The following is a 15117-nucleotide window of genomic DNA, read 5'->3' as shown; positions in this document are numbered from 1 at the left end:
AAGGAAGCTCACCACTCTCCCTGCAGCACTCCCCATTACTGCCTCTTCAAGATTTAAGGCCAAGCTCCTAATTCCTTACTGGAGTGGAGGAGAGGAATGGAGAATACTCACTGCATAGAGCCTACCTGAATGGGGATAGAGCTAGGCCTGGCTTGGATGACTAGATATCATCAAAGGTAACATGAGGTATAATATGCTAAGTCCCTAAAGTAATGAAACGCAGGCTAAAAAACAAGCTTTTTAATCAACTTCATAAAAAGTATTCTTGTAACTGAACTTAGATAGGCCCACTCGCCCAGCAGGTTGCAGGTGATGGATTCACATTTTCTTGGCTCAAGGATGGGTGGCCTCTGCATGCCACAGGGTCTGAGTGACAGAGCTTGCTTGGCAGGAGGTAGGCGCAGATCAGTTGGGTGAGCTATTTAAGGTGGTCTGCAGCACTGGCTGAAGGTGTACCCGAAGCACGGTCAGGGCTCCCCGAGAAAGCAAGCCCAGAAAAGCAGCTCCGCCTGGGAGCCTGACACCACAATGTGCCAGGGCCAGGCCAGGCAGTGGATGCTCCAAGTCTGTCAGGAAGGGCTCCCTGTTCAAGTCACATAGGCACAGCTTGAGGCTTCAGCTGGACATGGAGAAAGCAGGCTGACCTGGCCACAGCTCCACATGGTCCACCCATCCTCTCCAGGTGCTGGTGTTTAATGAGGCCCTGAGGGGGACTGCTGGCCATCTTCCACACAAGACCAAGAAGCAGTCCTTCCCAGCTTCTCTGTCCCCAGAGGGCAGTGTGCAGGGAGTCCAAAAAAAATGAGGCACTGACGTCCAAGCAAACTGGCCCAGGGAACCAACTGAAGCACACGTTCCTTCTTAAAAAAAAAAAAAGATTACAGCAAAGTGATAGGACAGACATGGCCCCTCGAATGTGCCCTGGCAAGTGTGCCTGCGGCTCTAGCAAAGTCCTGCCAGCACTCCATTCAGCAGCCAAGTGCTTGTTCCCAACAGCAGGGCTCTCGGGCTGCTCCACAGATTCCAGCTGCTGTCACTGTCCACTGAGAAAGGCCAGATGCCCTTTGGTGCATCTGTTGGCGTAGTGTCCTTTTTCACCACACTGGGAACAGGAGGGAAGGAAAGAGAAAAGCGTGAGAGTTGGTATGCTATCTAAGGCAGTGCCTGTGAAGAAGCTCAGAAGAGGCAACAGGGCTGACACAGGGAGCAGCTCCCCAGCCCCACTGTACCTGTACTGGACCCAAGCCTGCCCAACAGGCTCCCCCAGCACCTAGGAGCTCCCCACCTGCCCCTCCACAGGGCAGGCCAATCACCTTACCTCTGAGCCAATGTCTGGGGTTCCTAGAAAAGATAGGAGGGACCAACCCGAAAGAAACTGCCAGGCTCCTGCCCCAATTCAGGGAGCCATTGCTGAGAACACTGAGGGTGGGTCTAGCTTTCCCCCCTGGATCTTGTACACATTTCCAACTATTTGAGGACAGGCTTTGACCACAGGGCCAGAGCAATCTCAGTCCCTCAACCTGGAGAAGGTATAGCTGTCACCTGACAGAGCTATAACTAACCCTAACTTAGCCATTCTGTAGTACCTGTTCTACTGCCTCAAGAGAGAATTATCCAGAAATGAACAGCAGCCTTGGTCTAACACTGAACAAAAGGGCAGGAGATTGCAAGGGACCACAATTCGGTGCTGATTCTCCATCAGGTCCCCATGCCCATGCCAACTCAGTCCTGGCTTCCTTAGTGGCAGCCTGTCAGTATCCAGCACTTGAAGGTCTCACATTGGGTAGCCCTGGCTGGCCTTGAACTCAGAGATCTGCCTGCTTCTGGCTCGCATGTGCGGAGTTTAAAGGCATGTATTACCATACCACTACTCAGATGTGGCTTCTGTGTTGATGACTGGTGTAGATTAGCAGCCAGTGGACTGATGTGACCACCAGGAAGCCCCATTCCAGGACCAGGCACATACACTTGTCTCCATAGCTGGTCCTGGGTAACGGTCTGTCCTGTGGTAGTGGTCAGTATCCCTAACCCCATCTTGTTAGTCTCAGGACCTGAGTGTTTGCTTCATAGAGGAAGCTGCTGCATGGTGCTAGATGGAAGCACGATGACAGCTACGCTGCTTTAGGATGCCGTCTTTGAGAAATGACCAGGAAAGCTCTCCCTCCCCAGCTCCACAGATCCCTTATCTTAGTGCTGAAGAACCAGCTCCAACAAGTCAGAAATTTAGTGCACCCGAATCCATACACACTTTCCCTTTGAGTTTTCCTTAAGCACTTCCTTCCCTTCCTCCAGGAATAGAAACTTCTCCGGGATAGAGCATGGTATCAAACAATGCCTAGCTGTATAGCACTGCCTAAGGCCAATGTGTATGAACACCCTGTGACTCACAAGCCAGCAAAAAGCAGATGTCAGTGGACATCAGACAAGAATTAACTAACACCAAAGTGTTCAAATCAGTGCTATTGTTAGGAACAAAAGCCATAAATAATTTGTCTTTTAACAGACCTGGTGAAATAAGCTGTGGTTATGTAGCCTCTGAAAAAGATCAGACTTTCATGCATAGCCATGGAATGATCCTAAGGTTTTACATAAAGAAAGGATAGATTAGGCTTGCTCTAAGAGTGCATGTGCGTGCATGCGTGCGCATTCCTACATGTATGTGTGTTTGCCCATGTGTGGAGGCCCCAAACATAGTGACGTAGTGTTCCTTCTCTCTACTTCACTGAGGCAGGCTCTCAAATGAGCCGAGAGCTCACTGACTGGCTCACCTAGCCCCAGGATCTTGTCTTCACTAGTGAGCTGGGTAGACAAGCTGCCATGCCCACCTGGGATGCACACAGGTGCTAAGGATCAAACTCTGGTACCCATGGTTACAAATGTCTTACCCACGGACCCGCCTCCCACACCTGAAGTCCTCATACATCTAGTTCTGTGGTGTCACTGCTGACTCACCATGTGGAACATTTCCCAGCATGTTTTGTGATTTTTTTAATCATAAGTTCATCCTTCAGAAGTCTAGTTGTGGACACATCCCTCAGAGCATGAGGGCTTGTTCCTGTCAGATACAGTGGTACACCCTCAAGCTTTTAACTTTTTAGCTCTCACCAAAGATGCACACACAAGCCCAAACTCATGTAAGGTCTAGCAAGCAACTACAGACTCTCATGAGACTGGGCCTATCACCGAGAGTTCATTTCTTGTATAGGCTGGGCTCCTAATCCAGTTCCTGCCAGTGTGGGCCCAAACTTTGTCCTGTGCCTTTGCCATGCACACATGGGCTGCTTTGAGCATCACTCTGCCCTGAAGCATTTCCATTTTGTTCCTCTACCCTTTTTAGAAATTCTCATTTCAAAGCATAGTGTGTACCTTCCTCCACCCTGTCTGGGCAGCGCAGGAAGGAGGATGGTGACGAGCCCACCTTTACTCTTCGAACCAGCAATGGCATCTTAATGTTCAACAATAACCACACATCCGAGGAGTGAGGGAATGACCACTAACTGAGACCCTGCCCTGTCCTCCAATGACCCCCACCCCCACCCCAGGGACTCACCTTGTAGCAAGTGACCTGCTCCAACGGCCGGGGTCCCCGGTTGCCTGCACTGCTGTTTTGACTCTGCATGACCCCAATGACCTGCGGGGCTCTCTGCTGATTGGGAGAAGAGTTCTGACTCGTTAACTGGATCAAGGAGGACGACCTTTGTAATGGCGGATTGTTACTTTGCTGGAAAGAGTTACACAACACGGTTTTACTGCGGAAAACACGTGCACGTGGACTACCAATGGGGACAGAAAAAAAGAGGACGGGACCTCTCCCGCATGACCAGCAGGAAGAGGGCTTCTGCAATGGCCTGCCCCAGGAGAGTGGGCCGAAAAGAAGGTTCTGGTGATGATGGCAGGAGCTGCTGTCTGAAAAACACCATGCAGACACACAAAGACAAGAACTAAAAGTAGAAAAGAAAACATGGAAGAGACGAGAGGAAGTCTCTGGGCAGTGGGGTGAGGGCATGATCAGGCCTTACTTTTGTTTGAGGTTCTAGCTTCAGGTCAGGATGAACGCTTGGTTCAGCCAGATGTTTAGCAGCCTACACGGCGAGCAACAGTCACAGAAAAACAGTTGGAGCCTGACACACTGGCCTGCAGTCTAGGGCTGAGAGGGCCCTCCTCTAGGGAGTCACATGGGAAAGGGGAGTGGGGCTCTTAGGTGGGGATTCCAGAGCTAGGCACCTCCAACCAGATGGGATCTTGGCTCTGACCCAGGAAATGTCAGGCTAGAGCTAGGAACCCCCAGGCTATAAGCTGCACTTGTGCCAGGGACTGCCTGGCTCTCCTCAGGAAGTCTGATTTGCTTGGTGCCACCATCTCCTAAGGGTGGGGTCTGTGCAGCCCCTTTAGGCTCTGGCAATGGAAGGACTGAAAGGGGACATGGTTCCTGACTTAAAGCCAGCCAGCCGAAGTGAGGCTTCTGGAGTGCAGTCAGCTTATGTATAGGTGCTGAAGGCCCTGCCTGTCATGCAGGCCAGCCCTTCCTCTGGGCCCACTCCTGTCAGCAAGCCCAGGGTACCCTGGTTTGAGTACTACTATACATCCCCGTTTATCCATGGCACTTCCCTCTTTCCTTGTGCTTAGGGATAAACACTGACTAGATTGTGGGGCTGGCTAATCTTTTATTCCTGTTTGTGACAGTAATCCCCACTGGAGCCATGCTGACACTAACCAGTTATCAGTCAATCTTGGTCATGCTCTTATTTCTGCCACTGCTTGACAGTAACCCATCAGGTAAATCCCTCCCTCCAGAAGGCCAAGTTTCTTCCTTTGTAAAGGGAAGGTTCTGGCTCAGAAGCAAGAACAGCCAATGTGGGCCCAGTCCCTGTGCCCTGGCTCAGTTCCCAAGGCAGACACCACTGAGCCAGAACTGCACAGTCCATGTTTACAATGATTCTGCTACATGGACCCATCTCCCACCTGCTCTGGGGCTTGCTGCCCTCCATTTCTAAAAGAAGCAAACTGCTTCGCTCTGATTTTTCTGTTGCAATGAGAGAGTACATCGCCTCTCTCCTGCTTCCCCCTTTACCCTCCTCACAAGCCCCCCCACCCCCAGGGGGGTTTATAGCAGACCTCACACTGAGTGGATAATGAGGCCACTGTGGCCAGGAGCAACCAGGGTACAATACCTTTGCTGGAGGCTGTGTCTGCTGTGGTAGTGGGGGCTGCTCAGTAGTTCCCATGGGCAGTTCAAATCGAGGGCTAGTCAGAGAAGATGACAGGGCATGAGAGGTTAGGCCAGGTGGTGTTTTGAAAGCCACACTTACCCTCTGAGCAAAACATCCCAAACTTTAGGACCCAGGGCGAGACTGGCACAAAAGAATGGATGGTGGAGCCCTTGGGCAAGTGCTGCTCTAAAGGAAGGCATGGTCTTCCTGGTACTTGTGCTGGGCAGGAGAGGAGGCATGCATGGAATCCCCTTCCCCATGCGGTCTAATTGGAGTGTCAGGACCTCCTGACAATGCACAGAAGCACTATTCGGTGATAAGCAGGCATCCCTGGACCAGATGCAAGCTCCAGGGTTTTCATCTAGGAGCAGGACCCAGTAGCAGCACTGGCCATTTGCCTTCATTAAGGCAGAGACCACAACACAAACCAGGTAGCTATACAACTGCTGCAGGTTGGGAATGTGGACTAAAGCAGCAGTAAAAGGGAAAGCTCTCTTCAGTCCCCATTATCACTTCAGACAGAAGCCCAGTTCCACAACTAGTAAGGAACTTAGATTCTCAAGGTCAAGGCTATGGACTAGGAGAAGGATGCTAATCCTGTGGTACAAGAAGAGCCCAGCTTCAGAGGTCCAAATGGCTCTGCACTCGACCAACACCACTGACTGAGCCCTGAACCTCAGGGGTTGTGTATGGGAAACGACATTCTCTCTCTTCCACCTGTCTGTGGTCCATGAACTACTTACTATATATGGAACACCAAACTCAGGGCCAGTACAGGTGAATCTCTAATTCCCACAAGGAAATTTCCCTGGAATACAGGGCTCATAGCTTTCACCAGATTCCTCAATGGCCCACAGCTCACAGATGGTTAAATGCTGGGCTAGGCAGAGCTGCCTTTGGGCTCTAGAAGTAGACGCAGCAGCAGACATAGCAGTGGCTCCTCCCCACCTCCCAGCTCCACCCAGACCCCAAGCCCAGCTGCACCTAGGATGTCCCCAGAGGGGCAGCAGCAAAGCTGGTATCAGGATACTCACTGCATGAATTTACATGAAGGTCCCTCAGGGCAGAATCCAACGAGGTAATTCACACAAATGACTCTCCGAGTGTGCCGGTGCCTGCACAGGGGACCTGCAAAGCCCCGCATTCAGGTCATTCAGACTTCCTTTCAGTGAGGCAATGCCTAAGTGTGCCACTACAGTCAGAGCCCTGCTTAGACTGCCAGAGGTACAGAGGTACAGAGCGGCTTCAGATCCTGGCTTCCTGCCTTATTCAGCAGGGACAGTGTGTAGCACCCTAGCCTCTCCATGCTGAGCTTATCAAAAATGCAAGTGGGAACACATGCTCACAGCTTCCTTGGGAGGCTTGAGGGAAATGAAGGGTAGGAAAATGCTCCACAGGCAGGCGTGGTAGTGCCCAGCTGAAATCCCAGCACTTGGGAGACCAACAGAAGAGAACTGAGTTTAAAGAGCTTGGGCTATAACAGTGAGACTCTGCCACAAGGGAAATAGATAGATAGATAGACAGACAGATAGATAGCAAGTCTCACTGGCCACAGCACATCAGGTTTTGCTGAGCCAGGTAGGGTAGGGGAAGTGATGCCTCAAGAGGATCATCTGGTAGCCTAGGGGATCAGGTGGACCTGAGGAAGGCCTCATCACCTACCATGCTTACAGAAGCCGCGGTCATACCAAGGGCAGTCCTTGATCTTGGACTCAGGGTCGATGTGCAGGAAGGGGCACTCCTTGTTGCTGCATTCCCCTGCAGGAAATGTGGACACATAGCTTCATGGAACTGTGCTAGGACTGTCTCCCGAAGCAAAGGGATCAGGTGGTTCTAGTGTCCAGGACCAGCCTGCTCACATACCAGCTGAGGGCAAAGTCTGAGAAGCTACAACTAGTCCTGCCTCCACACACATCACTGCTGCTGGGAGGGTACTAGGGCATCTCAGCCTGTGGCATCCCAAAGGAGTGGGGGACCAGATATTAAAGTGTATCCATTGAGACCAGGAAATCACTATTCTGCTGACTCTTCACATCTATGAGCTGTCACAGAGAAGGTTTGAGGAACTCTAACTTTTAGGAGAAATATTAGAACTATATGGTAGTTAAAGCTGGGTCTCTGTGGTGGCAATGGGTAAGTCTTGCTGAAGATACCATGTGTAACCAGCACATCTCAGGAGCATCAGGTGCTGGACCCGCAGCATGAGGACGCACCTCTACACTGCCCTCTGCAATCAATGCTAACATTCTACCTACAGTGCAGAGGAATGCCCCAGCCCACTTGCTTATAGACCCAGTGCCCTTCACCTAGCCACAATGACTTCCCTGTTGCCAAGATGAATCCTCAGTTACTACTGGTCCTTTCTTAGCCTCCATCTCAAGATTTCCCTCTGGGACCTTCCCAGATTACTCTGCTGAAGCCAATTCATATTCCCTACCCCCACCCCCCACCCCTGAGCTGAGGACCGAACTCAGGGCCTTACGCTCGCTAGACAAGCGCTCTACCACTGAGCTAAATCCCCAACCTGCCAATTCATATCTTACAAAACATTTCTCATGACCAATTCTCCATTATACCCCTAGTTTATCAATGACCTGACTCTGGGCCACTGGAGCAAGACTCTAGCATGCAAGAAAAGGACTGTCCCTTTAACACCTAGAGGGAGCGGATCCTTAACACAGTGTGTTGCTCATCTGCCAGCAGCTGTAGCTGCAGTATCTGCACAAGGCAGACTGCTCTACAAGGGACCGGCAGGCAAAGGGGCCAACAGAGACATGGGAACATACTTGGACTGTGGCCATCAGCCAAAAAGAGGGATACCCCAAGACAGCCTGCAGAGGGTGGGCCCTGCTGCTGTGGATGACAGGTAAGATGGTAATGATGGATGTGGCAAATGGGACAAGCTTGAGAAGGCAGGGAGCTAGGAAGCCTGCATCTTATTTCTGTCGTTTTGGCCTCCCAGCTTATACTGCTTCAAAAAACAAAGCAAAACAAGCAAGAGTTATCACCAACTATAAATAATGTCATTAAAAAAAAAAGAAAAGAAACGAAACGAAGGTGCCAGCATCCAAAGCCAGGCATGGTGACTCTTACCTGTTAGTCCAGCACTTGGGAGACAGAGAGGTAGGGGGTTCACTAAATAGTCAAGACAAGCCAGGTCTATACAGTAAATACAGACCAATATAGAGCAACAACCAAAACAAAAACAAAAACAAACAGAAAAAAAACCCACAATAAGAACAAACCCCAAGCACGATGGGATGCCGGAACAACCAAAATCTCCTCTAGTAACAGTGCTTTGAAAGCTCAATACATGCCCAGTACTCAGCTTACCATATAGCCTCTGGAAGCCTTATGACTTCCTTCTTGGCAGTGTACAGGGCCTGAGGCCACAGAAGCCTTTGGGCTGACCAACAGAGCTTCCTGAGACACCACTAACAGCAGACCAGAGCAAAGCTCTTGCGGACTAAGTTCTGTGCCAGCCCTATCCCTTCCGCTCTGCCCCTGCTTCTCCATAAGGCCACTCCAAACAGTAGGGGCCTCATGACCTCTCATCAGAGTGAAAAGCAATCTTAGTTTCATGGGAAGAGAAGGTTCACGTCCACCAGAAGACAGACAGCCCCAGACTTGCTATTACAAGGACTGCTGGAATAGCCATACAACTACCTAGGATCATACTCCCAGAAAGAATGAAGAAAATCAGGCTGGGGGCGATCAGTGACCAAGCCAGAATTTTACGGATAAGGCTGCCATGAGCAAAGACAAAGTTTCCACTCGGCTTCCTTGCTCACTCACTGGGACCCTTGTTAAGTCTCAATATCCCAAAGTGCTCCAAACCCTGAAGTTCCACGAGGACATAAAGCTACCACAGAGAACAGTAACTCCCCCTTACAGAAGGACCAGCTCAGGCCCCCAGGCTCTGTCCAAGTTCTGGCAAGATGGGAGAAACAGAGATGCAGTGGGCCCTGAGCATCCACTGGGCCCCTGGGGCTTGGCTCTCAGCAGAGCCTCCCAGGATTCTATGTGCCTTACCGAACTTGGAGTAAAAGTAGCACTCGGGCATCTTGGTCATGTCGTACTCATGCAAGAACTCGCACTGGTCCCCTTTCTTGCACAGTCCTCTCAGCCAGTGTTTGCACACAACTGTCTTCTCACCACTAATGTGGCGGAATGGACACATGCCCCCTGCCAAGGAAGAGTGAAAAGATATACAGGCTCAGTTGGAAATTAACCTAGGGGCTGCTGGAGAGCTGTCGTCATCCTACACTGCTTTAAACTGCCTGAAACCAGCAGAGGTGTCTGTGGAGAAGGCAATGTGGATTTAGGAGGTATACAAGCAAACACTGCATTTTGTGGGCGTACAAGTGTTTTGCCTGTCTGTGTACCACCACATTTGTCCATAGTGTCTGCAGAGGCCAGAAAGTGGGGGAGGGTGTCAGATGTCCTGGAATTGGAGTTACAGATGGTTGGAGTTGCCATGTGGGTGCTGGGAATTGAACTTGGGTCCTCTGGAAGAGCAGCCAGTGCTCTTAACCACTGGGTCATCTCTCTAGCCTCACTTTATATTTTAATAGGCATGTATTTGAGTTTAAAGTATTTTAGAAAAACACAACTGGAGATGGGTGGTGGTAGTGCATGCCTTTAATCCCAGCACTTGGGAGGCAGAGGCAGGCGGATCTCTGTGAGTTCGAGGCCAGCCTGGTCTACAGGGTGAGTTCCAGGAAAGGCTCCAAAGCTACAGAGAAACCCTGCCTAAAAAATCCAAAAAGCAAAAAACAAAACAACAACAACAAAAAACCCACACAACTAGAATACTGTGGGGGTGTTGTGACACACACCTTTAATCCCAGTACCCATGAGACAAAGGCATGCAGATTCCTGTGAGTTTAAAGCCACCTTGGTCTACACAGGGAGTTCCAGGCCAGTCAGGGCTACACAGTGAGATCCTGTCTCAAAACAACAAAACACTAAAATATCATGTCATAATATAGTATAAGACAGATACATAATAAGCCTGGGGTAGGGGTCAGTTGGTTCCTTAAACAAACAGAAACTAGTTCTAGTAGTACAGTTAGTAGAAATAGAAAAGTTGGAAGGGGGCTAAAAAGAATAAGCCTTACAGGATAAAGAGGACCATTAGCAGAATGGACTCCAGGCAGGCCACATCTTATTAAAAGTGCTCTCCAGCCACAAGACTAAAGTCAGCTTTGTAACTGAAGAGATGTGACATACACAAACAGGAGCAGTGTCCTTCTGCAGCAGGATGTGTCCTACCCGGATGGGACAGAGCCATCCTCTGGGGATGTCACACTTGTAACTGATGGCCTGCCAGGACTGCTGGAAGGTCTGCTGAGAAAAAGGCTGTGACTAAGAAAGACGACAGAGACCAGCCCTGCCCAGAACTTTTGGCCACAGTGGAAGGAAATGCTCTACATTTTCACTATCTAGTAATGCAGCCACTAGCCCATGTGACTGCTGAACATCTGAGTTAGCAGCAGTGTGACTGAAGAACTACCCTTAAAGACTTTAATTGGTCAGCACATGTATGTGGCTAGCGGCTATGCGACGACCATAGTGCCATGAATTAAGGATGGCTCTGTAGCAGAAGATGGGTGGTCCCATTCCTGGGGGAATTTCAGGAGCTCCATAGTGTATTATCTGGGGACCTGGCGTCCTTTTTGGGATTCTTAGTCTCATTAATAAAAGAATTTAAAAATGGACTCAAGAGGAAGCCATGGACAATGTTATGGAAGTTTGAGAAAAACAATAGTCTGCCAATATCTGTCTAGCTACCCAACAGTCAGAGGGCAGAAGAGCTGAGCAAACATTTGGGAATGAGATCAGGACACAATGAAGGAGTGATGTCCTGACCGGAAACCTGTTTGGTTCACCTCCAAGGGCTTCTGCTTCAGCAGCAAGCGACTGTACTGTGGAGCCCAAACTCACTAGACCAATCCACCCATTCAAACCATCCCTTTGCTCTAGGTTTGTGCTCCCTAGCCAAGCTTCTGGTTAAAATTTACTTTCCTAAATAAATTCCCAGAGGGAGAAAAATGCCCAGATGTATGCATGATACATAAGGTCCTGCCCACTAATACCTATGAATCAATGGATAGCCAGAGTCCCATAGCATCTGTGGAGGTCTGGTTAGTTAGTGTCAACAAGACCCCAGAAGAAAGAGTGATGGAGTCTTTGACTAAGGAACAGCTTGTACACACTGAAATTCTTTAAAAAAAAAAAAAAAAGAAAAAAAAAGTCTGTATTCAAACACTGGGTGTGGCCACATGCAATTCTGGGACAATGAAAAGTTCCTGAGAGGCTCTATGTTCCCTTTGTCTATGTCTGAGAAGAAAAAAACGGCACAAGAAAGCATCCTCTAAGTTAGGCAGGCTCAGACTGTGTTTAGGTTTTGGGTAGAACCATCATCCTCCTAGCCTCTCCAAGCCACAGCTTCATTTAGGGACACCTATCTACGGAGAGCAATACAAGCAGATACCTGGTGGCCTGTAAATCTGCTAGGGGGAAAAGTAGGGTACCTCAGGAAGGATGTGAGGAAGTCAAGAGTGTCTTACCTTTGCCACAGGCAGCTTTCAAAAAGAATTCACAGACAGCAGCCCCCGACTCTGTAAAAGGAAAGAGCTAGTTATCAACCAACACCAGGTGCCAATGGGAGGCTCTTTAGTCCAGGGTGTATTGAGCTGGCAAAAACCACAAAGCCCATGCCTGGCATGGTGGCAAATACCTGTAATCCTAGCACTCAAGAGGCAGAGGCAGGTGAATCTCTGAGTTCTAGGCTAGCCTGGTCTACATATTAAGTTCCAGACCAGCTAGGGCTACACATTGAGACCCTGTCTCAAAGCAAACACCACTTGTTTCAGTCAAATCGTGAAATGTGACCTGTATAGTGGAACTAAACATCATTGTTCTTTCTGAGAACCTCCTGAAAGCCCATAGCTTCCAAGACATCTAAGAGTGGGTGGAGAAGGCAAGAAGGATCATAAGATCACAGAAATAAGTTAATTACCCCCAGCTCAGACCTCCCAGGAGAGTTAATTTACAGGTACATTAGCATGAGACACAGAGAGAGGGAATGAATGGTCTCACAGAAAATAACAATGAGTAGATGAGGCCTCTGAGTAGGGACAAATTCCAGAGCAGGCAGTTGCCTCTGAGATACTAGCCTAGGAGAATACTGTAAGTAAAGACAGCAAGCCAGCCCGTAGTATGCAAGGTTCACATGGAATTACAAAGGAGCATGATCTTTCATCCCCATGGTGCAGCCAGCTCTGGGTGGACAGTAAAACTATAGAGGCAGGATGTGGTAGCAGTCAGTGGGCCCAGGGCCATCTAACCTATTGCATCTAGAAATTCACCAGCCATGATTGAAGAATAATTCTTGAATTCATAAACAGTCTTCACTGATTCAATCAGTGTGTATTTTCAGAAAACAAACTTAAAAAACAAAAAACCAGCCAGGTTTGACTTCATAAACAGTCTTCACTGATTCAATCAGTGTGTATTTTCAGAAAACAAACTTAAAAAACAAAAAACCAGCCAGGTTTGACTTCATAAACAGTTTTCACTGATTCAATCAGTGTGTATTTTCAGAAAACAAACTTAAAAAACAAAAACCCAGCCAGGTGGTGGTGGCACACGCCTTTAATCCCAGCACTCGTACTCAGAGCCAGTCGGAATCTCCGAGTCGAAAAACCAAAAAAAAAAACCAAACAAACAAACAAACAAAAACCAGCATGCCTTTGATCCCAACACTCAGGAGGCAAAGGCAGGTGGATCTCTGTGAGTTTGAGGCCGGCCTGGTCTATAAAGCCAAGTTCTGGGATAGGCTTCAAAAGCTACAGAGAAACCCTGTCTTGAAAAACTAAACCAAAAAACAAAAACAAACAAACAAAACCAGAGATGGCATTCCTTAAGACCACTCAAGTGCTTCCTATTGCTAACTTTCAAGAAATTCAGCAGCTTCACAGAAGCAGGCAGGTCTTGCTAGGTCAGAGTAAAAGTGGTAGAATGTAGAGGTATTGCTGGGTGTGATGGTGTACACTGGTGATCCCAGTACCCGAGAAGGGAACTGAGGTGCGAAGATTTCAAGTTCAAGAAAAGCACAGGCCACACAGTAAATTCTAGGTCAGCCTTGGCACAAAAACAAATAAAAATAAATAAGAAAAAAACAAAGACTGGAAATGTAGCTCAGTTGGTAGAGTGCCTGACAAGCATGCACAAAGCTCTGGGTTCAATCCCCAGCACTTCAGAAATTGGGAGTGGAGGTATAAGGAGGATCAGGAGTTCAAGGTCATCCCTAGCTACACAAGGAATTCCAGGCCAGCCTAGACTACATGAAACCATCTCAATAGCAAAATAAAACAAAACTATTATCTAAGAGTACATGTGATCTTTCTATTTAGAAGTTAGTCTTGCTCCCCTCTTTAAGGTCAGAAATCCAGTTACGGGGACTGGGAGGATGGATAAGAACACATCTTCAGGGCAGAATTTACATTTCTTTCTTTTTTTTTTTTTTTTCTTGAGACAGGGTTTCTCTGTGGCTTTGGAGCCTGTCCTGGATCTCGCTTTGTAGAACACGCTAGCCTTGAATTCACACAGATCCACCTGTTTATGCCTCCCAAGTGCTGAGATTAAAGGTGTGTGGCACCACCTCCCAGCAAATTTACATTTCTTAAAGAGCATCATCACAGGGACCAGCAAGGAGGGTCTGTAGCCTTGCTGGGCTTTGACATACTCTAAACAACCACAAAAAAGAAGCGAATGTTGAGGGCACCCACCAGGTCTGGAACTGAGCTGGAGAGGTACCCATGCTATGTACCTCCCTGGCTCTCCAAGAGAACAGCACGTGAGGGGCTTCTCACTACTCCGCACCTACCTCCACAGAGTTGTGGATCTGTGGTGTTGAGTGGGAGGAAAAGAGCTGCCCACACGTATTGTCCCATGGTCTCAAGGTAGCGCCGACAAGTCAAGAGAACGCCTACTGTTTAAGAGTGGACATAATGTGCGTGCAAGAACGACCTGGCCAAAGACAGATTATGTCTGAATTGGAGCTGCTCTCCCAAACATAAGATATCCCACCAGCATGGGAAAGCTACCATCACCTAAAGAGAGACAGTAGAGGGAGCCTGGGCTAAAGTTCCCCCAGGGACCTGTGTTGGGGCAAGAGACCCGGAGGTGGAGCAGTAAGAAAAAAGAATTCCACAACAAGGAAGGAGTTCCCAAGAGTTAAAAGACCCAAGTAAGACTGCAATGAAGGTCTACTAACTGCCTAGTTCTGACGAAAGTAAGAAAGGAGCACCCAAAGAGGTGGAAATGGGGGTCATTCTAGAGCTTTGCTCTAGTAGGAGCAGGGTGGGAGAGGGGAGTTCCTCTTAAGGATAACACGCATTCATTGAAGAACTACTCAACAACCGACACGGCCCTGCTGTCCCGAGGATTGCCAAGGAACAGTGCCCCGGGATCAGGGATCCAAGGAAAGGGCTCCCGAGTTTAAGTGACACGGGGATGTCCCAGGACGGAAAAGGAAGAGCTGGGCGAGGGTGAGGGTCCCGTGACTCCGGGTTGGGGAAGCCCCTGGTCAGAATCGGCGTCGCCCACCCGCCGGGCCCCGTGCTTACTATCCATGCCAGGGAAGGGCAGCGGCTGTGCCCCGAGCTGCTGCTCCACGGCGATCTCCAAGTCGAACTTGATGTGGTCCACGCTGGCGATGATTTCCTGCATGGCGGCGGTGGCGGCCTCCGGCCCGGCTCCCCGTCACGTCTCTCTCCTCCAACTCACACCACTCTCCGCCGTCCCCTCCTTATATCCCGCCGCCACCGCCGCCCCGCAAGGGATGCCGGGAGCGCCCAGGTCCGCCCCGGCCCTATTTCTTCCCCGCCCACCACCCAGA

General features: G+C 49.4%; 1 protein-coding gene across 4 annotated transcripts; it reads right to left on the bottom strand.

Annotated features, from left to right (window-relative positions):
• Nucleotides 1–225: 225 nt before the first annotated feature.
• On the bottom strand, nucleotides 226–15077 carry Cpsf4 (cleavage and polyadenylation specific factor 4). Of its 4 annotated transcripts, none has more exons than XM_052754470.1 (8): nucleotides 14846–15074; nucleotides 11783–11833; nucleotides 9243–9395; nucleotides 6873–6968; nucleotides 6245–6338; nucleotides 5172–5244; nucleotides 3551–3721; nucleotides 226–1102 (listed from the first exon to the last, which is right to left on the bottom strand). In XM_052754470.1, the coding sequence occupies exons 1-8, from the start codon at nucleotides 14946–14948 to the stop codon at nucleotides 1034–1036; spliced, it is 810 nt and encodes a 269-aa protein (XP_052610430.1). In that variant the 5' UTR covers nucleotides 14949–15074; the 3' UTR covers nucleotides 226–1033. The 4 variants fall into 4 exon arrangements, with proteins under 4 accessions (XP_052610430.1, XP_052610431.1, XP_052610432.1 ...); XM_052754471.1 differs by having other exon boundaries at nucleotides 3551–3646; XM_052754472.1 differs by having other exon boundaries at nucleotides 3551–3643.
• Between the last annotated feature and the right edge of the window lie 40 nt (nucleotides 15078–15117).

Source organism: Peromyscus californicus, unplaced genomic scaffold (genome assembly GCF_007827085.1).
Source record: "Peromyscus californicus insignis strain IS unplaced genomic scaffold, ASM782708v3 Scaffold_2__1_contigs__length_46816999, whole genome shotgun sequence".
Taxonomy (NCBI): Eukaryota; Metazoa; Chordata; class Mammalia; order Rodentia; family Cricetidae; genus Peromyscus; species Peromyscus californicus.
This window is presented reverse-complemented; position numbering and strand designations above follow the sequence as displayed.